Source organism: Parastagonospora nodorum (genome assembly GCF_000146915.1).
Source record: "Parastagonospora nodorum SN15 chromosome Unknown scaffold_7, whole genome shotgun sequence".
NCBI classification, from domain to species: domain Eukaryota; kingdom Fungi; phylum Ascomycota; class Dothideomycetes; order Pleosporales; family Phaeosphaeriaceae; genus Parastagonospora; species Parastagonospora nodorum.
This window is the reverse complement of record NW_001884555.1, coordinates 407225-428719: the sequence shown is the minus strand read 5'-3', so window position 1 is coordinate 428719 and position 21495 is coordinate 407225. Positions and strand designations below refer to the sequence as shown.

The 21495-nt window shown below is 50.0% G+C and overlaps 15 protein-coding genes across 15 annotated transcripts; 8 read left to right on the top strand and 7 right to left on the bottom strand.

Moving 5' to 3' along the window:
- Positions 1 to 290: 290 nt before the first annotated feature.
- On the top strand, positions 291 to 1127 carry SNOG_04971 (hypothetical protein; the record flags this gene model as incomplete). Its single annotated transcript, XM_001795331.1, has 1 exon — positions 291 to 1127. One exon carries the CDS (start codon positions 291 to 293, stop codon positions 1125 to 1127), a length of 837 nt encoding a protein of 278 aa, XP_001795383.1.
- A 1063-nt stretch (positions 1128 to 2190) lies between these two features.
- Positions 2191 to 4109, top strand: SNOG_04970 (hypothetical protein; the record flags this gene model as incomplete). Its single annotated transcript, XM_001795330.1, has 3 exons — positions 2191 to 3177; positions 3340 to 3447; positions 3577 to 4109. Exons 1-3 carry the CDS (start codon positions 2547 to 2549, stop codon positions 4107 to 4109), a joined length of 1272 nt encoding a protein of 423 aa, XP_001795382.1. The 5' UTR covers positions 2191 to 2546.
- A 151-nt stretch (positions 4110 to 4260) lies between these two features.
- On the bottom strand, positions 4261 to 4872 carry SNOG_04969 (hypothetical protein; the record flags this gene model as incomplete). The annotated part of the gene is made up of 2 exons (XM_001795329.1): positions 4261 to 4400; positions 4557 to 4872. 2 exons carry the CDS (start codon positions 4870 to 4872, stop codon positions 4261 to 4263), a joined length of 456 nt encoding a protein of 151 aa, XP_001795381.1.
- Positions 4873 to 5162: 290 nt separating this feature from the next.
- On the bottom strand, positions 5163 to 5552 carry SNOG_04968 (hypothetical protein; the record flags this gene model as incomplete). Its single annotated transcript, XM_001795328.1, has 2 exons — positions 5163 to 5268; positions 5320 to 5552. The coding sequence occupies 2 exons, from the start codon at positions 5550 to 5552 to the stop codon at positions 5163 to 5165; spliced, it is 339 nt and encodes a 112-aa protein (XP_001795380.1).
- Positions 5553 to 6763: 1211 nt separating this feature from the next.
- SNOG_04967 (hypothetical protein) lies at positions 6764 to 7630 on the top strand (the record flags this gene model as incomplete). The annotated part of the gene is made up of 2 exons (XM_001795327.1): positions 6764 to 7519; positions 7571 to 7630. 2 exons carry the CDS (start codon positions 6764 to 6766, stop codon positions 7628 to 7630), a joined length of 816 nt encoding a protein of 271 aa, XP_001795379.1.
- Positions 7631 to 8140: 510 nt separating this feature from the next.
- On the bottom strand, positions 8141 to 8575 carry SNOG_04966 (hypothetical protein; the record flags this gene model as incomplete). Its single annotated transcript, XM_001795326.1, has 2 exons — positions 8141 to 8490; positions 8542 to 8575. 2 exons carry the CDS (start codon positions 8573 to 8575, stop codon positions 8141 to 8143), a joined length of 384 nt encoding a protein of 127 aa, XP_001795378.1.
- Positions 8576 to 8966: 391 nt separating this feature from the next.
- On the top strand, positions 8967 to 9761 carry SNOG_04965 (hypothetical protein). The gene is made up of 4 exons (XM_001795325.1): positions 8967 to 8998; positions 9052 to 9096; positions 9150 to 9224; positions 9286 to 9761. Exons 1-4 carry the CDS (start codon positions 8993 to 8995, stop codon positions 9556 to 9558), a joined length of 399 nt encoding a protein of 132 aa, XP_001795377.1. The 5' UTR covers positions 8967 to 8992; the 3' UTR covers positions 9559 to 9761.
- Positions 9762 to 9988: 227 nt separating this feature from the next.
- On the bottom strand, positions 9989 to 11571 carry SNOG_04964 (hypothetical protein). The gene is made up of 2 exons (XM_001795324.1): positions 11013 to 11571; positions 9989 to 10668 (listed from the first exon to the last, which is right to left on the bottom strand). Exons 1-2 carry the CDS (start codon positions 11311 to 11313, stop codon positions 10139 to 10141), a joined length of 831 nt encoding a protein of 276 aa, XP_001795376.1. The 5' UTR covers positions 11314 to 11571; the 3' UTR covers positions 9989 to 10138.
- A 689-nt stretch (positions 11572 to 12260) lies between these two features.
- SNOG_04963 (hypothetical protein) lies at positions 12261 to 13778 on the top strand (the record flags this gene model as incomplete). Its single annotated transcript, XM_001795323.1, has 1 exon — positions 12261 to 13778. The coding sequence occupies one exon, from the start codon at positions 12261 to 12263 to the stop codon at positions 13776 to 13778; it is 1518 nt and encodes a 505-aa protein (XP_001795375.1).
- A 195-nt stretch (positions 13779 to 13973) lies between these two features.
- Positions 13974 to 14562, bottom strand: SNOG_04962 (hypothetical protein; the record flags this gene model as incomplete). Its single annotated transcript, XM_001795322.1, has 2 exons — positions 13974 to 14442; positions 14492 to 14562. 2 exons carry the CDS (start codon positions 14560 to 14562, stop codon positions 13974 to 13976), a joined length of 540 nt encoding a protein of 179 aa, XP_001795374.1.
- Positions 14563 to 15794: 1232 nt separating this feature from the next.
- Positions 15795 to 18114, top strand: SNOG_04961 (hypothetical protein; the record flags this gene model as incomplete). The annotated part of the gene is made up of 4 exons (XM_001795321.1): positions 15795 to 15804; positions 15855 to 16229; positions 16267 to 17655; positions 17747 to 18114. 4 exons carry the CDS (start codon positions 15795 to 15797, stop codon positions 18112 to 18114), a joined length of 2142 nt encoding a protein of 713 aa, XP_001795373.1.
- A 19-nt stretch (positions 18115 to 18133) lies between these two features.
- SNOG_04960 (hypothetical protein) lies at positions 18134 to 19007 on the bottom strand (the record flags this gene model as incomplete). The annotated part of the gene is made up of 2 exons (XM_001795320.1): positions 18134 to 18756; positions 18808 to 19007. The coding sequence occupies 2 exons, from the start codon at positions 19005 to 19007 to the stop codon at positions 18177 to 18179; spliced, it is 780 nt and encodes a 259-aa protein (XP_001795372.1). The 3' UTR covers positions 18134 to 18176.
- A 170-nt stretch (positions 19008 to 19177) lies between these two features.
- SNOG_04959 (hypothetical protein) lies at positions 19178 to 19609 on the top strand (the record flags this gene model as incomplete). The annotated part of the gene is made up of 2 exons (XM_001795319.1): positions 19178 to 19289; positions 19356 to 19609. The coding sequence occupies 2 exons, from the start codon at positions 19178 to 19180 to the stop codon at positions 19607 to 19609; spliced, it is 366 nt and encodes a 121-aa protein (XP_001795371.1).
- Positions 19610 to 19796: 187 nt separating this feature from the next.
- Positions 19797 to 20015, bottom strand: SNOG_04958 (hypothetical protein; the record flags this gene model as incomplete). Its single annotated transcript, XM_001795318.1, has 2 exons — positions 19797 to 19896; positions 19945 to 20015. 2 exons carry the CDS (start codon positions 20013 to 20015, stop codon positions 19797 to 19799), a joined length of 171 nt encoding a protein of 56 aa, XP_001795370.1.
- A 377-nt stretch (positions 20016 to 20392) lies between these two features.
- SNOG_04957 (hypothetical protein) lies at positions 20393 to 20488 on the top strand (the record flags this gene model as incomplete). Its single annotated transcript, XM_001795317.1, has 1 exon — positions 20393 to 20488. The coding sequence occupies one exon, from the start codon at positions 20393 to 20395 to the stop codon at positions 20486 to 20488; it is 96 nt and encodes a 31-aa protein (XP_001795369.1).
- Positions 20489 to 21495: the final 1007 nt, after the last annotated feature.

Genomic DNA, 21495 nt, shown 5'->3' with positions numbered 1-21495 from the left:
CTTCATATCATTAAAAGACATCGAGATTCAACCTCTCACGAATGGACTCGCCAGCGGCTACCTCGCCGTGCTCAAACAAATCAGGCAAGAGACGCCGGGACAGTCCACTGGACGAACGACCAGAAACCCAACTTCATCCAGTCCGCATCTCGAGAGCGCCCTGTTCGAGTGATTCACTGGAGAAAAACGACTCAGACGAAGAAAAGACACAGATGTCTTCATGTAGTACATCCACTAGCAGGAGTCACCGACACCAACATTTCGGTGACTTCGGTTTGGGTCATGCAAACATGACGAAAGAGCAGAGTGGGCTTCTTCAGCGGTGGTATAAAGGCTTCGCTCGTCCCGAAGTTGCGCCAACCCTACACGACGATCGTATAGTTGCTTTTGCAACGGCTATACGGAGCGAACCGAGACTAGTGATCAACTACGTTAGACAAAGACGCAACAGCAACGATACCATGAAGCGTATCGCGGAAGACCAAGACACAGAGGAGAGTCCTCCACGTTCAGGAAAGAAAGAAAACCCTACTCCAGAACCATACACACTTGCTACGGCAAACAAGCACCTCCCCCCAACTATCCTACCAATCGTGGAAAGATATGTCTCCGGCTGTCGTCGCCGACGCTCTCAAAACGATGGCCGCCGCTCCGTCAACACCGGCCCATACCGATGTACCTTCGGTTGTGGCTACCGAACGAAACGCGCCTTCGACTGGCGTCGTCACGAAGAAACACACGAGCCCCAGGAGCTTTGGCTATGCGATATCTGCGGTCAGACCGACAGTCACAATCCGTTCTTGGTCAACCGCAAAGACAAGTTCTTGAAGCATGTGGCAGATAAACACGCAGAGGTGGCCGCTGATGCTGTGATCGACAAGAGCAAGTTGGAGTTTGTGCCGAGGACGGAGTTGGGTTGTCGGTACTGTGGAGAGGAGAGTGCGAGTTGGGATGAGAGGTGTAGGCATGTGCTTGGGCACTTTGAGGATGAGGTTGAGAAGAGTATGAAGAGGGTTAAGGTGGTACACGAGGAACTACACAACGGCAGAGAAGTGGTTCCAGGTGAGTGCTCGAACGTAGCTTCAAGTGAGAAGATCAGGACTGGTGTCCCTGACATTCTGAATTGAATGTTGCTTTGCGTTATAACTGTCCTAGCCTTTATTCCAGCTCACACTACATATCCTGGATCAGACGATCATCAAAAATATGTTTATTCGAGACCATCATGTCAACAACACTCATGTGAAGTTGGGCGCATGATATTGTTTTTGCTGACATGCTTAGCGAGCCAGACTCTGTCACCGGTGAGCTCGAAGCGTCGCTGCCTGTTACCCCACCTTCTCTCTTTGCTACACTCACTCATACGGAAAACCTCTACACGATCAAATTAAGCTGTTCGTTCGGAGGTTATATGCTCTGATCGTTATTCCAGGAAGGTTGGCATCATAACTCACCAGCACACGATGCGACTCTTACGATATGACGAACAAGGCAACACCTCAGCCTAACCAAATTTTTCGGCGGCGATATCCCACCATACGCAATACTGTCGCATACCTGAAGTGACGAGGAAGTTCTTTTCAAGGACGTGACGGATGGAGCCACAGCAAGTTGGAAGAGCAAAGCAGGGTATCGCAAGCTTGAGTTCTGTGGAAGGCAGGCTGCGAAAGATGGGTTGTCTTTCTTCTGGGTCGATACTTGTTGCATCGACAAGTCGAGCAGCATGGAGCTTGGCCATGCCATAAGTTCGATGTTTAGATGGTATAAAGACGCTGCAAGATGTTACGTGCACCTCCGGGATGTTTGCCTCGTATCAGATTTGAATCAGACCATGTCATCACTGCACTCAAGCAGATGGTTCACTCGTAGCTGGACATTGCAGGAGCTTCTTGCCCCTGAATCGGTTGAGTTCTTCGACTCCGAAGGCAACCGAATAGGCGACAGGGTTTCCTTGATGGCACAGCTACATGATATCACTAAAATTCCGCAGATGGCTCTTCAAGGGAGTCCGTTGTCAAAATTCAGTGTCGAAGATCGCATGTCTTGGACTCTTTCACGAAGTGCGACACGTGCAGAAGACCAAGCTTACTCTTTGCTTGGGATATTTGATGTCCATATGCCACTGTTGTATGGAGAGGGAGAAAGGATGGCATTCAGACGACTGCGGAACGAAATTGAATGGTCAATGACGCGAAATACCGAGCGTAATCGACGAAGAGCAACCTTACGTCCGTCTACGTCATTTCGTTATGGTGTTCTTGCAGCGAACGGATTTCGGCTGCTGACACTCCAGCCTGGACAGCGAGGAAGCGAGATTGCAAGAGTTTGACCTTTCTAATCCTCCTCCGTACTATGCTTTAAGTTACGTTTGGGGGCAAGAACCTGCTCTTCATCAAATCACGATCGACAACGCAATCGTCCACGTACGACCAAACTTATTCTACGCGCTGCGGAGGATAGGAGCGCTACAGAATCATGCATTCAGTTTATGGGTAGATTCGATCAGTATCGATCAGCGTAATGAGGCAGAACGGAGTGCGCAAGTCATGCGTATGGCGCGAATTTACGACAAGGCTGCCGGTGTGTACATTTGGCTGGGCGAAGAGGATGCGACCAGTAAGCTAGCTATTGAGCTTGTAAACAAGATATATGATGGAACCCAGAACGGAGATCCCGACAAGACTTCATTCTCCTGGACTGGGTCATGGTGGAAAGACTACAGCTTCACTGCCTTGAGCTTGCTGATGGAGCGGTCCTGGTTCCGAAGAGGCTGGGTTCTACAAGAAGCTGCGTTTTCAGTAAATTCGATTATCCAATGCGGAGACCGACAGCTACAGTTGAAACACTTCACGGAAGTCACAAATCTGATTCGATCAAAGTTCAACAGCGAACCACAGGCACCTGGACTTTTGAGCACCAAAACGCGAATAGGTACATTGATGAATTTCGTTGATTCTCCAGCGGTAAGGCTGCTAGATTTGATCCAAAGATCCTTCGAGAAGACCGCCGACGGGTCAATTCTTCATCACCTGATGTCTCTAGAAATGCTCGTGCATTTAGCCACGTTCAGCGAAACCTCGAATGAGCAGGATACAATGTATACGTTGCTGAACCTTGCCAACGACCAAAGATCGATGTCGAGGTATGGTCAGGGCTCTGTGATAGTTCCGGACTACAGTAAGAGCACTATAAGTGTATACACGGATTTCGTACGGTACTGCTACATCCAAAACGATTCTCTCGACATTCTTTGTCGGCCGTGGGCGCCAAGTTCTTTATTTCGTGCACAAAAGAGCTCGGGAGATTACCAAGAATTGACATATCTACCTTCCTGGATAGCATCTAGAGAAAAACTTCCCTATGGCGACCCGTCGTGGCGCTCCAAGCACCGTCTCCATGGTAATCCACTCGTTGGTAGCCCTCTGAAGCCAACATATAATGCTGATGGTGGGTCCAAACCACAAGCATCACAGGGATCAGATGTCCATCGCAGCTGCATTCTCTCCGTGAAGGGATTTGCAGTGGGTCGGATTAAGCAAAGATCTTCGCGAATGGCAGATGCTATAATTACTCAAGAGTGCCTGTCAATTCTTGGAGACCCTAGGAAGAACTCTGGAGCTGAATACACGCAAGAAATTTGTACTTGGTGGCGAACGCTTTGTGCCGACAGAAATGGAAATGGTGATCCAGCACCCGACTCGTGGGTGTCAGCCATGGAAAATCTTCTGGTTATGCTCAACAGTGAGACCGCATCAGGTATCGACATCGAGGAACTACTCGACAACGATATTCCCGAACTCGTTAGAACATACCTTCTGGTTGTTCGGGACATTGTGTGGAACCGCCGGACATTCCGATCGGACATTAACTTGTGTGGCAAGCAATTTGTTGGCTTAGTACCCCCAAATGCTCGTATAGGCGACCAAATCTGCATCTTATACGGATGTAGTGTTCCTGTCGTTCTTCGTAAACTTGAATCTCCGGACCAGACTTTACAGTGGCAGCTTGTGGGCGACGCATATGTACACGGAATCATGGATGGAGAGTTTCTTCGTGGGTTGACTGGGGATGAGCGTATAGAAAAGGAACAGACGTTCGCGATTAGGTGAAGGAACGAACAGTCACCCTATAGACTACAACGGCGCGCAGCAGCCTGAGCGTACATACAGAGTATCTCGCCATCCCGCCAATAAATAGCACAATAGTACAGCCTTCCATCGTTTCCGTGTAGCATTTGAATGATACTGTGCCGAATTTTGTCTAGTTGACATCGGTAATTGCTTCTATGAAAGCATTGTGTTGCGCCTGACAACGACTGCGACACGCCTTCCTCCCTTTCTGCCGTGCCAATATCTTAGCTCTCATCGTCTCCTTGCTCCTAATTTCCAGCACATCTTCAGCTATAACAACATCAACTCCTTGCCGTGATAGCTCTCGAACACCTATCAGAACTCTTGTGATCATCGCGCGATCATTTGTACTTATAATACAATCTAGACTCTCAGGAGCTTTATCGCGATGGAAATTAACCAGCTCGACAACCGCTGATGACTCACAGAGCACCGTGACTTTTCGGATATTGAGTGTCTTCGTACATCGACGTTTGATTGTACCTCGTGCGAGCCCCATCGCAAGTATAATTGCGAACATGTAAGCTCTTTTCGGCGTCTTGACATTCTCGGATGTGAACTGGCTGCCCTTCACACTGTACTTGCGCTTAGTTATTGGTATGGTGTTGTTCCTGGCTGCGCCTATCGGCGTGCGTTGGACTATTCCAATACCGATGCCCTGCTTATGTACGAAGTCGACTGCTGTATGTAGGACGAGAGAGGGTGGAGGAGCTAGCGGTGTGGTATGATGCAGATCAGACATCTTAGACAACGACACACGAGATTGAAGGACTTGGTTGTGTGTACGCGATGGCTTTGTGGGTCGTTGGCAACAAGTCGTCGAGCGTGGTGTTATGGATTGTTGTAGGCATATTTTGGAAGCTTTCAATTTGGACTTTGCCGGAGGGTTATGGGTCGCCCGACCTTGACGTTAGCTTGGTTGCGTTTCCTTGGTAGACTTCCTCTTGTAGCGTACAACTTGTAGTCAAGACCCGAAGACCGGCTCTTTTCATGTAGAATATGTTTGTAGCCTAAGAATGAACCGACGACAATCTAATAATTCAATTCGATTCGCGGCAGGGGTTCTTTCATCTTCATCATCGCTTCCTCCCTCTGCTTGAAGTCCTCTTCGTTCTCCTCATCCCAGTCATCAATGATCCTTTGACAATCTCTGGTTTCACCATGTTTGGTGGTAATTCAGTCCACGTACGGTCCAGCTGTGTTGGAATCGATCCACTCTCCCGTCTCCGTGTCGACGACATGGACATTGCTCTTTGGGCACGCTCTCCAATGAACGTTTTCGACAAAGTGCGCGGACAAAATCAGACTATGGTCTACCAAGATATCACAGCCCTCAAGCTTCGTAAGATCCCAGACTTGATGCCTACACGTGGTGAAAAAGAATTCCTTCTCATAATCATCCTGCGCATTTTCGATCGCCATTTCGAGCCTCAAACGCCTAATCACGTTCATTTCTACAAATTTGAATTGTGGCAGCTCATTCATTGTTGAACCTAGCATCTGCATCATATCGCTGTTGAACCTTGCCTAAATGTAGGAAAGAGACTCATCAGCGATGAAGGCTCTCTGCTAGCTGTAATTCTTGCGGAACTCTTAACATGCTCTTGTCACAACTAGCACTGGGCTCAGCGACCGGTATCCTCTGCTCGGGTGGCGTGAACGGATCTTGAGGCCTCGGTCGTCGCGGAGTTCGAGCGGGAGGCGTTGAAAGAGATAGAAAATCGCCATAGAGCCTTGTTACGTTGTGTCGTCAGAAAATTGGCATCGCTTAGTGATTATGGGAGAATCTAACATGAATGTTGCTTATTGAACTCAGATTTTGGTTGTTGTGTGATGGTTTTGCCTGATTGTGAGCGCGCAAGGCGAAAAAGCGTGCTTCACTTACTAGAGTGGCTTTGTCAACGATGACTCTGCTGAAGGCCAAGTCTCTCGTGAGTGACATCTGGAGGTATTTCTAGTCAAGAATCACCGCGACCGGTGCGTACTCAAGAAATGGCTTGTGAATTCCCTAGAGCCGATCTGATTATGCATACGAAAAAGCAGACTACCTATCTTCCCATGTTTCTATTTCTTCATTTTCCAGCAAAGATTCTGTGCCCGCGACTCACTAGCCCTCCCCGGGAGGTGATCAAGTCGAGGTACATGCTATTTTGCCGTAAGATTAAGACTCGGTACGCCTGAAAGCACATAGTGAGAGTCCAGGTTTCTGAAATCTGTTAGACCTGCAGCTTCTGTGTGTTACCAGATCGTTTCGAGCGAGGCCCGAGATTACGGGCGTAGAGAAGGCGCGGGAAGGAACGCTATTCCCAATTGATACCCAGCGTATGCGAGTGTGCGGCGCAGTAATTGCACTTGGCAGACCTTGAACTCGAGCCAGCTACTCACCCTAGACTATCTGAGGAGCTCCGGGCCTGTGTAAGGTAGAGTCAATGAGGTGACCCTTGTCTTCAGGGGTTTTATCGAGCGCTCCTTTGCGAGCCACACTGCAGATGGTTTACCGCCGGACCCAGTGTCTTCCACGAAACGTTGAAACTTCCAGTCCACTCTTTCGCTGATTTACCTTTTTACAAACCTGCTGTGGTTTTTCCTATTGGAGTTCTCTGTCGTCACAGATTTAGGCTGACGATCCTACGATGCATTTTCTCGTGCGCTTCACGGCTGTCTGCCTTTCTTCCAGCTTGCAAGTTCTTGCGCAGAACTATCGATTCGATGTCAACACTATCAAGACCTGCACCGTCTGGTACGACAACTCTGGCGATCATAGCTGCAAAGATGTCAGAGACAGTTTGGCTATTAAGCCAGAGACCTTCACCCGCTGGAACCCTTCCATCACCCTGGACTGCGGCAACTGGGAGCTCAATACTTCGTACTGTACATGGGTAGACTCTGAGGCACCTCCTTTGCCATCCAGTACTACGGCCGTTACTCCTACGACTCCAAAACCTTCAGCAAAGCCAAGCCCATCGTCCTGGAAACCTTTGGGCTGCTGGCCGGTTGGTCCAACCGACTTTCTCAGCCTCGAAAAGCGCATCAGCGATATCCCTAACAACACGCCAGCAAAATGTCAAGATGCGTGCTACAACCCAGCAAATGCCAACTATCGTTTTGCTGGGATGGTGGCAGGCAGTCAATGCTGGTGCAGCGACTTTGTACGCAACGACATGTCCGCCAACGAAACAGCCGATTGCAATGTTCCCTGTGCTGGGGAGACATCGAAGACCTGCGGTGGAGCGGAATTCGTCAATGTTTATGAAGCAGACTTCTCGGCTCCACAGACAACCAGCTCAATACCTTCGACAGTTGTGGCATCATCGAGCTCAATATCTTCGACGATTGTGGCATCACCGAGCTCGGTGAAGGTGGCGAGTTCGGCGAGTTCTACTATGAGAGTGAGTTAGGCAAATTTATAAGAGGAACTTACTTTGACTAAAGTTTTTTAGGTTTGGCGGATGGGTGCAGGAGTTGCTACATGCGTTATGCTCCATATAATTTTCGTATGACCGTATCGTTGCTCTTGCAAGCAAATCGGTGTAATTACTATCAACCGCCTGGCACAGTACGGTTGTATTTAAGGAATACTCGGTGCAGGTGGGTGACACGCACGCGGGTAGCACCGCATGCCTTGAAAATAGCAGAGAAAAGCAGGACTGTAGGTGAAGTCGGTCGCTTGCGTAACGGGTCGTTTTCGAGCTGAGGACGAGAGGATGCGAACGAACCATTGCAATTGCACAACTAATATCAAATATTCTACAGATACCAATCACAAACTCCGTGCACGAGAACCCTCGATATCGTACGTTCTCCCCATGACTCCAACAAGTTCCCTTTTTTTCTGCCGTGCTCAACTCATTATCTCTTTCAAATGCACAGTATGTAACAATGGCGACTCTCCATCACAGATCGACCAAAACTTGTAGCCGGCTTCCTATACACCCAACAAGGTTCTTCCTGGTCGTCCTATCCCATCATCTTCCGACTTCATTTCCAGCCTCCTCTTCCCCATCTAGCGCTTATTTCTTCTCGTTGCCCATGGTCAACCTCAACACAAAGTTGACAATGACCGCGGCAAAGAGCGCAATGGTCAAAATGGTAGGACCCAGGCGGTCGTCGAATCCACCCTGTCCGCGCATCCGGATGCTCCTCGCGCGCCAGTGGAATGTGAAGAGGGCGTAGATCATGGCCATCATAGCAACGAGCGTGAAGAGTCCGGCGCTGATCTTGCCAACGCCGTCGCCGAAGTTGAGGAGGCCGATTGCTAGTCCGCCGAGGATGACGGTGAAGTTGAGCCATGAGAGAAAGGTGCGCTCGTTGGCGAAGAAGACTTTGGGCTCGACGCGCGTAGGGAGGGCGATGCGCTTGCCTGAGGGGATAGGTTAGAAGCTGTTCGCTTTGTAGAACGCGTGTGACGTACCCGGGGCGGTTTGGAGGAGAGGTTGCGAAGACATGACGACGGTAGTGATGGCCCCACGGTAAGAACGAAAGCTGCTGTGGATATGTTCCTGTTGAAGTAGGCGTCAATTTGCTAGCGATGGCTTGTTTGACGTTCGATACAGCTTCAGACGACGGGTTTGTTTGGAGGCTGGTGAGGAGTGAAGGACAAGAAGCTCTCAAACGATCAAGCTCTTTCCTGGTGATCTCCAAGCAGGACCCATGTCGCATGCGCCTGCTATCCAATCACAAGCCCACGTGACACGGACCGCAATAGACGTGGGGTGGAGCGTGCGCTGAGGCCGGCCTAACAACCGAATTGGCAGTAAACACCAACAGACGCCTCATTCACACGACGAAGTCTGTTCAAGCCACACATTCACGTTTGAAACCCCTACCACCACATCCCTACCTACATTCATACTTCACACGCAATGGCTGTATGTGCACAACTCTCGGAATGAAGTAGGAATCGCCAGCTAACTATTCGCAGCACTCACCGCTCCCCACATCCGAGCTGGAACAGCTCGCCGCTCACGTACGCAAGCCCAAACCCTCATGCCGCAAGTCCAATCTAACTCGCACCCCCAGGCCTGCGAATCCGTAATCGGCGCCTCAGAGACCTACGACCACTCCAAAGTCAGCGACTGGAACACGTCCATCATCGTACGTCTCTCTCACGCGACCCTCCCAAATCCCGCACTCCAACTAACCCGCCACGCCGCAGCAAACCATCCTGAAAACCCTGATCGAAAAGACCTCTACTACCACTACCGCCGGCGAGCCCTCGCAACCCCCGTACAAATACATCATCAACAGCACCGTGATCCAACACATTGGCGTCCCGTCAGAACCCGAGAAGCACGGGCGTCGCGGCATGCACAGCGCTGTCGGCGCGTACTGGAACAACGAGAAGGATGGCACGTATAGCTACAAGTGGGAGGGCGCGCAGAAGAAGGGCATGGATATTGTGATTGCGATTACGTGGGTTGCTATCTAGATGGTGCGGCGATGGTGGTGGTGGTGTGTATAGGCGACTGATAAATCCCACCTACTCGGATGTTTCTTGGATAGGGTCGGGAAGAGGTGATTTTGCTTCGCCGTGGTTGTCGGAGCTGTATATGTTTTACGTGCATGAGCGAAGCGAAAGTCCTTTCTTTTGGTACACTCCTCTGGAAATACACATCTACTTTTTACACTGCTAAGTTTTCATTTGATGGACACTATCCTCTGTGTCTGGCTGTCTGGCTGATCTTTTACTGCCAAGGGCTTCCCCAGATCCGCTCCCGAACTCCATCCCCACATCACATTACGTCAAAGATAGTATCTGGAACCAGTAGGAGCAAGGTCAGCAATCCTACAGGTTCAACATGAGGGATGCCTCTCAGAGAATACGTTCACATACGCATGACAACGTTGGACATCATTTTGGAATCAGCAAAGTAGATTGCGGGATGTATGTACATGATGTAATGCATCAACGAGTCTCTAGGGTAAATAGCCGTAGAGCTCGATGGAAAAAGAGACTAAAGTCAAGTGGAAAAGCAAATCGAGGGAATTTAGGCGTCCGCCTTTAGGGATCACGCCTTGGTGCCAACGCCGTCAGTGTGCGTAGAACTACTCCGTCCCGACGCCTCCTCGTGCTTGCTTAATAGCGCCTTCAGGTCGGTTGTGGTGTGCTTGCCGCCGTTCTTCTCTGTGATGAGGCCCTTGAGCCAGGCGTTCTCAGTCTCCAGCTGCTGGACCTTTTGTTCCAGCCTGGTAGCCTTGTCTTGCATTTCCTTCGCGGTCTGCTCGAGTGCTTGCTCACGCTGCTTCTTCTTCACGCGGAAGCGTGCACTAGCTGCTGTGTTGCGGCGACGCTTGTCTTCCTCTGCAGCGACGCGCACCGACTCGTCGAGTGATTCGTGTGTCGTGGGAACGATACTGTCGAGTTTGCGTTTCTTCGCAGCCTGGTCGAAACCTTGTGTGGCTGGAGAGATCGATGACGAAGGTGACCCATATGTGTTGGGGAGAGGATAGTGATTTGGCTGCTGTGGCAGGCCGTGCATGGAAGTGTCAAGCAGAGGTGTGGAGCCGAAGTTGTTGAAGTCGGTGAACTGGAAGTCACCTGTGAAGAGATGAAAGTCAGCCATGCCGTGCGAAAATGGTGACGAAGTAAAATGCTCGAGGCACGATGCTGTCTGTGGTGTTGCACCGAGCAGCACGGGCAATTGCGTGCTTGGAGGGCACCGTTCGCTCAGCTGCAGGGCTGCGCCTTGGACATGCCATCTGAGTGGCTAATATACGAGTGTGGGGGTAACGACTGCATATCGGGCGCATGGCGGGGTTCGCATGTGCCTGCGATCTGCGCCTATTGGCCGACGGATTGCAGACTGTGCGACCATCGCGGCCAGACCACGAGCAGCAATGCATACCGTCGTGAAGGGAAATAAAGCGATGAGATGCACTTACCATTCAAGTTGAACTCCATGCTGGGATCCGCGCTAGTTTGAATACTGTGCTTACGCGAATTATCTCCGAAACCCGGCTGAGTCGATTGCTCAGCAGTAACGTCGACTTCTAGGTCAATGGGCGCGTCGAAACCAGGAATGGGATTGTTGTTGATGTCAAAGAACTCGTTGTTAAGGAACGCCGAGAAGTCTTCTCCGGATTCCACGGGCTCGTCGAGGGGACCCTGTGTTGGTGATAACTGGTTCAAATTGGCGATGTACTGGGACACATTAGGACCCCGGTGGCCCTTGTATGCCGACATAGGCGACAGTGTCGTGTCTCACGAGATGAGCGGTGGTAGAATCGACGACCACAGTGATGTTGTAGGTAAATGGAGGCCTGGAGGGGAATTTCGGAGATGCGGCGACGGCCGTGTTGAGGAGTGGGTCTCGAACCGGCGCGCTTGCCTCAATCCAAATTTTCGATTATTACTGACGTCGTGAATATTCAGTGTACGGATGGTAGTTGTTGTCTGCCTCACGACGGTTGTGTTGGGGAAGCAGCAGGAGTATGTGGAGAAGTGGTGACGTGAAGAACTGTCAAGAGGGAGCCAGCGATGACCCAGGCGATGCCCCGCCGATGTGAGTGCCGGATTAGCGATCAACCACGAGCCAACACCCCACGCTCGGCCCAATCTCGCTCTTGGAAATCGAATCGCGAGTGCCCGCTTCCCTTTACCAATTAGAGAAGTATTCTTTTGAGTGAGCGAGCCGTCCTTTTCGGCGCTTTTCGCGGCAGAGACGAGTTTTACACTCTATCGCTGTTCTTTCACTCGTTCGTTAGTATTGTTGTCCTCGGCAGAGTTTGTAATCCTGCCGGGGAGGGTGCTTTGACCAATGACACTCTGTGGCCGTCATCCGAACTGTTTTGCGCCGGACACGCGTCAACGTTTTGCCGCGCTGGAATGAGTGCATGCTCGGCGGACCTCGGAACCGACGAGAACTACATGTGCAGTGAAAGCAAATATCACGTGCTGTGGGCGAACCAAACTTGAGGTACAATCTTAATGTACGTTCGCATATATGGATATGTTCAATAACGCACAAAAATATCAACTCTGACTCCTGCCCCTCATCACAATTTTGCGTAGTGTCAACGTCACGTGCACGGGTCTCGACTTGGTCGCGTCTCAACGCGTCTAGCCGGCACCTATCGATAAGACGATCAACAACATCTTCGCTGCCAACTCCATGTAGACGGCAGCCCACCATGGCGACCGCTCCGGATTACAAGAATATACCGCATTCTCACCGATTACCTATCACCCATCGCGAAGTTCAGCGAACATTCACCAAGCTGTCCCGGCAATCGCTCGTATCGCTCGCGCAACAATGGCTCAGCAAGAAGAACCGCGACTTCTGCAAGCCTTTCTTACTCAGCGACCGCAAAGATGCCGATGAGGAAGACGATGAGGAGTTGTACGAACCGGCGCAGAGCTATGAAGAGCTACAAGAGACATACAGAGAGCTAGCCGCGCGCAAGGGCGGGCGAAGAGAGGTACTCGATCGCATACTCGAGGGAGACTGGAGGACAGGCATTTCCATGTACCAGCTAGCAACTGCTGAAATACAATACCTGCTCGACCACCCAAATGCTCTGCGCTGGACCGCCAAACGACTGACCAAGATTGCAAATGCGCGGTCAGCAGTCACGGATATGGAAGTCACGAACGACTCGGACCATCTTCCAAGATTCCAGGCGCAGACGTTCATGTCAAATCTAGCGAGAGAACTCACGCCGCTTATGAAGGCGCACTACCTGATCACGCGCATCAAGACGTCCCCGATGACCATCCTGCGGGTGTACATACATGACTCGCCGTACAGCACAGAGAGCTCGTTGGCTGTAGACTCGAGCAGACCCGATAGCGCCAAGGCAGTGTTCTTTGTATGGCCGAATGGATCGCCATTCGTGTACTCATCTTTGGCTACGCTTACTGGTCAGGTTGTGGGCGATGATGGAAGACATCTGAGAGACATTGTACAGCAAGCGATACCAAAGGCATTCTCACGGCCGTCCGCGCGCTACCAACTCACAAGCACAAACTTCACCACCAAATCGCTAGACGCGCTCCTCACATACCGCGGGCCTGGGAAAAGTAACGCAGCAACGGGAGGTTGGAGCATCTTTCAGGACCACAGTTTCAGTCAGAACGCGCTCGACTTCATTACGACTCAGCGGAGTGATGGACAGGACAAGAATGGAGTGGACAAGCACGCGACAAACGGCAATGCAAAATCTGGCCCAGGTCGACCAAAGCGAATGGCAGAGAGCACAGACACCCCCGAAGCCAAGCGTAGGAAAGAGGTAGCAGCTGGGCGATTTGGAACTTCTGCAAAGGCAGATGATGGACAAGGTCTAGAGCGTTTCGAAGCCCGCATCGACGATGCATTTCCAGCTGCTCCAGGGGGTAACAAGGCGCAACAAGACGGCGATACATACACCCTCGAAGATCAAACAACCAACCAAGCTCGAAGAGGCCGTCCTTCCCTACTCGATCGAACCGCCGAAGACTTCGAGGACATACAGAATCAAGAAGGCTGGGTACCCAATGTTCGTGTCGCATTTCAAGGCACGCACGTCTTTGCTGGCATTCGCCAATTAGTCGAAGAGGGCATTGTGGACGGAGAGAAGATGCCCGGCTGGATGACTGGCGAGGCTGGTGTCACTATAGGCACTGTGAGAGAGGGACGCATACGATCGAAAGAAGGTGTGCCTGGCGTCTGAGTCCAGTCTGATGATTACGTTTTATGTTTGTGGCGTTCATTGGTGTTTTGATATCGATATACCCAGGTCTATGAGGCGTCATGGCGAGACTTAATAGTTGCTTACATACGAATCGAATTGCTTTACGACGTCCAGTTTACAGCACTCATTCATCTGCACAAAGAGTTCAAGCTTACTACAGGTTCGGCCACCCAATCACATACGATTTCTGGCCTGTTCTTCCGCATCATTCAATGCTTCCTCGTACACCCCTATCTCCGCATCCTGCAAATGCTTTACATTAGGAAAGCATTTATGCCCGCTCTCAGCCTCATCAAGCATATCAACAAAGATAGTGTTGTTGCTCCTGATGATAGAAGTAATCCCCGCGCTGTTCTCCACGCCTATGGTCCATTCGGCAGCCCGCGTCGAGTCGCATACACTCAAATCGAATGTCGTGAGTGCGTAGAAGAGAGGCAGGGCTTCGTAGCGGACTTGGCGGCTGACCCGTACGAGAGCCGCAGTAGATTCGGATTCTTCTGAGTACTTCAAGTACTTGGCATCGGTTTTGTCTTTGTCGCTTCGTACTAGTGTCGTAGATGAGCGAAAGGCCTCGGTGTAGATCATGTTGCGTATCTCGGAAGATAGTTTGAGAAGAGGCGAGGTCATCTGATTCTTGGACGTGCTGTGGAGTTTTTAGTATATGTTCTTGACGAACAATTGGCTGCTCTTACATATCTCGTTCCTTCTGGAAGTCTGGCAAGACATTCTCTTGGCTAGCTGTGATGGAGAGTGACGAAGGCATGGCGGTTGAGGAGGAAGTTGGGAAGTCTTAGAGAGGCTGTGTTACTGAAATGGGTCTCGGTGCTTTAAAGGTACTTGGTGATGGGGTGGCGGAGGGTAGAAAGGATGTTTTGAGTCGCGATAAGAGAATTGCCCGAATTAGACTCTTGACAGCTTGGAGAACAATCGCATTTCGAGTGAAAGCTAGACTGTTAGGTTTATGGTTGTGTAAAGCCTGACTACGTTCGAATTAGTTTTGGTTGACAAGAACACGATTGATTTAGTACGCGGATTTATGGATGTGACCTGGTGTCGAGTATGTATATCAACTGGCACGTTTAAACTCTAGACGAGCTGTTGTAGCTATCGCATGTAAAGCACGTCTCTACACAGAAATTGGTGTTGCAAATTAAGTGGACGTAAGAAAAAGGAAGAAGCCTACTAGCATGTACTATAATGACATGATCCAATGCGTTGCAATGAAATCATCTGCTTATGTGTTTCTCATATAACTATGCGTCTGGTTTTCGTGATGGGTTTAATTTAGCAACCTCCTTACATTGTCGTGATCGGGTCTATGGGCATTCGACTATACATTCTGTTGCAATGGATTACTTACGAACTTGAAATGTACGAGCTAAGCAGAATTATAGGGGTTAGATAAACTCTTGTGTCGGTGCATTACCCATCTGGTCGCAGTCTGTTTGTACTCAATGGTTTTGAGTTCCCATTAATAACTTAGGTGAGCACTAGCCACACTAGCCGCACTAGAGTAGCAAACACCCCGAAGCTTGCTGCACCTTCCTGGTCCTGCTACTGGCTGCAATTAAACTCAAAGATGGGAGAAGGCGGCAACAATCATCAACCGCTGGTCTCGAAGCGGAGGCTCGAGGTTGCACCACAAACCCAACTCGCTGGTCAGCCTACCCCGCAGGCTAGGATCACTTGGTCGGGAAGGTAGCAATCATGTACTCGCAATCAAGATGACGTTGGCGCATATAGGACGAAATTGCACCCGAGTTGTCCGCCCGGTACAATAACGATGTCTTTTCTACTCTACTGATGCCGACCAAGACATGCTCCACGATGAAGTCTTCTATCCATTTTCTGTTGCTCACTCAGTATGCAACATCAGTCTTGTCTGATATCTCATCTAGACAAACGACAAATTCTGATGTTTTGAAATGGGTTGACACTCTAATCGGCAGTCAGAATGGCGGGAATGTCTTCGCGGGTGCGACATTGCCCTATGGCATGGCTAAAGGTTCGAGACATCTTGCAGGCGATTCGCTCTAGGTACTGATAATCATACAGCTGTCGCAGATGTGGACGGAGCGAATACGGGAGGCTTCTCGACGGACAACTCCAACATTACTGGATTTTCTGCGCTTCACGATTCTGGTACTGGTGGAAACCCAAGTCTAGGCAACTTTCCCATATTTCCGCAGCTCTGCTCAAGCGAGGACATCAATACCTGCAAGTTTCCAATCGCAGCACGAGCGACACAGTACAAGAACGACTCCATCAAAGCAAAGCCAGGCTACTTTGGTGTCACGCTCGTCAATGGCATTCAAGCTGACATGGCTGTCTCGGAACACGCGGCGCTGTTTCGGTTCAATTTTACGGAGGCATCAGCCGGTAATATCAGTGTAGATCCAATGATCATGCTCGATCCTTACGGATCTTTGGGCGAGTCGACAAAATGCCTCAATCAGCGTCAATGCAGAAGATGGAGGCACGACCGGGAGTATGAGAGGCAATGGCACATTTCTACCCAGTTTCGGTGCTGGGTCGTATGGTGCTTACTTCTGTCTTCATACATCAGGTGGTAAGATCAAAGATTCGGGAGTGTGGGTGAATGATCGCGCTGGGTCGGAGCCGAAAGAGCTTTTTGTGACGCGCGGCTTCAACCTGTTCTATCTACAAGCCGGCGGCTATCTTCGATTCCAAGGACCAGTATCAGGACCCATTCTAGCACGTATGGGACTAAGTTTTATCAGCACGGAGCAAGCTTGCCAGAACGCTGAGCGAGAGATACCTGGACCGGAATTTGACTTCGACGGCCTGGTCACTGCAGCTGAGCAGGCATGGCATAAGAAATTTACACCGATTTCCATCGAGGCAAAGGGCATTAATGATAGTATACAGACCAGCTTCTGGAGTGCTGTTTACAGGACCATGATTTCTCCACAAGACTACACTGGAGAAAATCCGCATTGGCAGAGCGACGTGCCATACTACGATTCCTGGTATTGTATTTGGGATATGTGGAGGGTCCAACTTCCGTTTTTAACTGTTCTCGACCCTGCAGTGATGTCGAAAATGGCGACGAGTTTGCTCGACACGTACAAGCACCGTGGCTGGTTACCAGACTGCATGATGAGCACCTGCAAAGGCTGGACACAGGGCGGGTCCAACGCAGACAATGTCCTAGTCGATGCATACGTCAAGAACCTCACAGGTATCGACTGGAATCTCGCATACGAAGCGATTGTCAATGACGCGGAGAACGAGCCTTTGGAGTGGAACAAGGAAGGCCGTGGGGGCTTGACCAGCTGGAAGAGGCTCAATTATATTCCGTCTTCGGACTTCGATCCTATCGGCTTTGGCACAAACTCGCGAAGCATCTCCCGAACTCTGGAGTACAGTTACAACGACTTCAATTTGGCTACTCTTGCAAACGGCATAGGAAAGAATACCTCATCAAAGTATCTCGCGCGAGCTACGAACTGGGAGAACCTGTTCAAAGCAGATCAAAAGTCATCCATCAATGGTGTGGATACTAACTTCACGGGCTACTTCCAACCGAAGTATCTGAACGGTACCTGGGGTTACCAAGATCCTATCGACTGTAGTCCACTGACCAGTTTCTGTTCGCTTACGTCCAACCCGAGAGACACTTTCGAATCCAGTATTTGGGAGTACCAATTCTTTGTGCCTCACGATGTTGGGAAAGTCATCGATCTCCTCGGTGGCGACGACACTTTCATTAAGAGGCTGAACTTCTTCCATACGTCAGGCCTCGCTGATATTGGCAATGAACCCGTCTTCCTAACGGTTTTCATGCCTCACTATGCAGGCCGGCCCGCACTTTCTGCCGAAAGAGTGCATTATTGTAAGTCATGAAAACTCACAACTCCTAGCCCATAACTCACGCACGATAGATATTCCATCATCCTTCAATTCATCCTTGGCGGGTCTACCAGGGAACGATGATTCTGGCGCCATGGGTGCCTTTACGATCTTCAGCATGCTCGGCCTTTTCCCCAATCCCGGTCAAAATGTCTACTTCATCACCCCACCTTTCTTCGAGAGCTTCAGTATCACTAGCCCAGTCACTAACAAGACGGCGACGGTCCGCAGTACCAACTTCGACAGCACATACAAGAATATATACATTCAGAGTGCTAAGCTCAACGGTGAGACATACACAAAGAATTGGATTGGCCATGAATTCTTTACGCAAGGTTGGACGCTGGAGTTGGTACTCGGAGACAAGGAAAGCGATTGGGGAACGAAGGCTGAAGACAGGCCACCGAGCATGTCGGATGCACAAGGCAGTATGCAGATGTAATTTGTGTCGAGCAAGCATTATTGGGATGTAGCTGGATTTCCGACTGTAATAAATAAACCACACTACTTCTTAGTCCGTGTGCTCTTTCGCGTGCCCTCAGTAGGCGGTTTCGCCTCGCTCGCCTTCCTTTTTGTACCCTTCTTGACCTCTTTCTTCACCGTCTTTTCTTCTGTAACTTTCTCTTCCTCGGCTTCATCTTGCTCGCCCTTTTCTTCCCCAACGCCATCGCTTCCAGCGTCAATGTCAACACTCTCCTTGCCCAATACCCAAGCCACTCTCTCAACATCCACCGCTCTGACACCCAACCTCTCAATCAGCACATTCACCTTCTCCAGCAGCATCTCATACTCTTTCACATTATACTTGATCTTGCGTTGCCACCCACTCGGACTCCCCGACTCATCCCACATACACCATCTAAACAGCTCGTCCGAGAAGAACGGAACGACATCTGGTGCAGCCACAGAAAGCAGCAAAGATGCAGTTGCTGGCCCAATGCCTTTGAGATTTGTCAGGATCTTTAGAGCTGGTAATGGCTGCTTAGGAATCATTTTGAAAGCCGATGTTGTCGTTTCTTGCACTACGTCTGCTGGGTTGGATTGCACGAGTGAGAGTAGTTTCGGGCGGAAAGTGCCGTGTTTTCTGATTGTTGGATTAATATTGAAGTGATCCTGGGTGAATTTATGCACTTACAGCTTCCATTCTACAAGTTTTTCGACTTCATCTTTTGTGAGGTGGCGATCATCAGCCTTTCTCTTTGCGACGGCGGTGGGAATGGTGTCGTAGCGCAGCGCGTCTAGATCGTGGAGTTTCTCAGGCACAGCGGGTTTGTATCGCGACAAGACATCTTTGAAAGTCGTTTGTGTGATTTTGGTGATGTGGTGAGACGACATTGTGGTTGTTTTGTGGTTGATTGATGTCGGTGTTGGACTACGCGACGCGCTGAGACGGCACGTGACAGGAACACTAGGATTTGCTCTCCAGGGTTGCCGACGCACGTCAAACATACATCACATCAAACCTACCAGCACTCGCATAATACGTTCTCTAGAGAATTGCAGCCATGTTTTTGCCGCATGGCAATACCCCTCACCCAGACTATGTAGGGGGGATCATAGGAACGCAAAACAATACAATACAACAGGCAGCCGCCAACGATGATCTGGCCAAAGTCTGTGAGTTCCCAGACGGCCGGGTTGATATCGACAGTCGCCATCAGGTTAAGGCTGTATTATATCAAGCCATTTGCGACGATAGTTCGACAATGGTGCGGTTGTTGCTGTTCCGTGGAGCTGACAACAGCTTGCGCGACGGCTGGGATCCAGATTGGCCTGATAGCTTCACTGCGGTGGAGAATGCAGCGCGTTTGAGTGCGAGAGCCACTATGCAAGAACTACTCGCGCATGGAGTCAACGTTGAGGACTCCAACGCTGTGTATTTCGCGGCAAGTGAAAGCGATGCGGAGATGCTGAAGTTGCTTTTCGATAATACTTAGAGCAGCATGTCGGATGCGGCCCGTCAACAGGCTTTTGCAATCGTTCTGTACGAATCAGCTGGGCAACGATCCTGTGAGCTGATTAGATGGGTGTTCAACATGCGAGGCGATGAGCGAGCGCGGGCATCATCATTGGCAAGGCGCTGTAGACTGGGCTTTTTGGAAGTCTCTCCAGAGACTCACTGGCTTATCGTCTTGCCCAAATTCCCAGGAATGTAACCAAGCAATCCAGTTTCTCAAAATCTTGATAGAAGCAGGTGCATCCGTCAATGCTCAAACCGACGATTCTGTAAAATGTACAGCATTACATTATACTTTTCAACTATGCTCTCCACCGAAACTCGTAGCTTTTCTGTTGGATAATGGCGCCGAAGTAAATGTCACGGCTCTGCTGGGCGCTCGCCATTTTTTCGGCTTCTGGAACATCCGGAAGCGACTGAAGATCTTGTGAAGATGTTCACAGATGCTGGCGCAGTAATCAGCCCTCCAGACTCTACAGGCCAAACAATACTGCATTTCGTACGAAAAGCAAACATAACCTCGTGGCTCCTAGCTTCTGACACAGACATTTCTGCAGTGGATGATCAGGGCGAGATACCTCTTCACAAGGCCAGCTCGAGGTGCAACTTTAAATTGATACCATTGTACCTCGAGTCAGGCACACGAGTAGATCAACCAAATAACTTGGGCTGGACACCTTTCATGCAGTCCAAATCCGCAAAGATCTCAAAAGCGCTACTCGATCGCGGTGCAGACATCCACGTTGTCTCTATTCAAGGCATCATGGCGCTCCATCATGCTGCAAAATCAGGCGACCTAGAGTTGGTCTTGTTCCTTTTAGAAAACGGCGCGGATGTCCACGCTCGTGCACTACGGTAGGGCCGTGTAAATGACCCCATTGTCGAGCACAATACACCACCTCATATAGCTGTTGCTCCCGCATATGGGGCAGCAATAGGAGAAACTTTGCTGGTTGTGGCTGCGCTGCTTGAACATGGCGCCGATATTGAAGCCAGATAGGGCACTGCAAAGACGCCTTTGCTGCTCGCCATCTCGACAGAGTTCGATAGACGCTATGGCAGTAGATCCATTGAACAAGTGGTAAATTACTTGTTGAGATGCGGAGCAGATTCTCACGCTTTTGATGACCTGGGGAAAAGTGCCTTCCAGCTGGCCGACGAGAGGTACTACATGTTTGGCAAGACAGGAAAATTTGAAAGTGAGTCTCTTTCTTCCCAGTCTTCTCGGGATATAGATCTTGGCCCAGGGAGAGGAAGACGAACAGGGGCTTACGGTAGGGGCGGTCTTCATCCTTAGGTGACGATGAACTGGAAATCTATTCCGAGGTTCCGCCAGGAGCTATGGGTACAGTGGAAAATGTGCGAGAGAGTAAAGCTTCCATCGAATGTGTTACATGTACAATAACGCACAAGATTAATTTCAATACAATTTATATGACTTTCACTCCACATTGTGAAGCATTAGGCGAGAGACTATGTATGATTCGACACGATATCATCTTGATTCCAGTCTTGTGCTTAAAAGATATAAACTAACGAAAAGAATGGGTGATATCACACTAAGATGACTATTGTAATTTTATGCAATGAAAGATTGATATGATCAATAATTGACGATGTTGGAAGCAGTGATGGGACGGCCCGTGACAGTACATACATCAGCTCAAGATTCAAGTTCATGCCATAAAAAATGATTCTCTTCCGTGTATTACTAGTTGAAGTGTGGCCATCCCTCTTTGAGCTCACTCTTGTGTCACATATGACAAATCTGCTTTCACTCGGTGGTGATGAGTGGTGAGGACGCAGGCCGCACCCGGCCCTCACACTAGCGCGACAAACGCGTGGCTTCGTACAACACTTCTTACC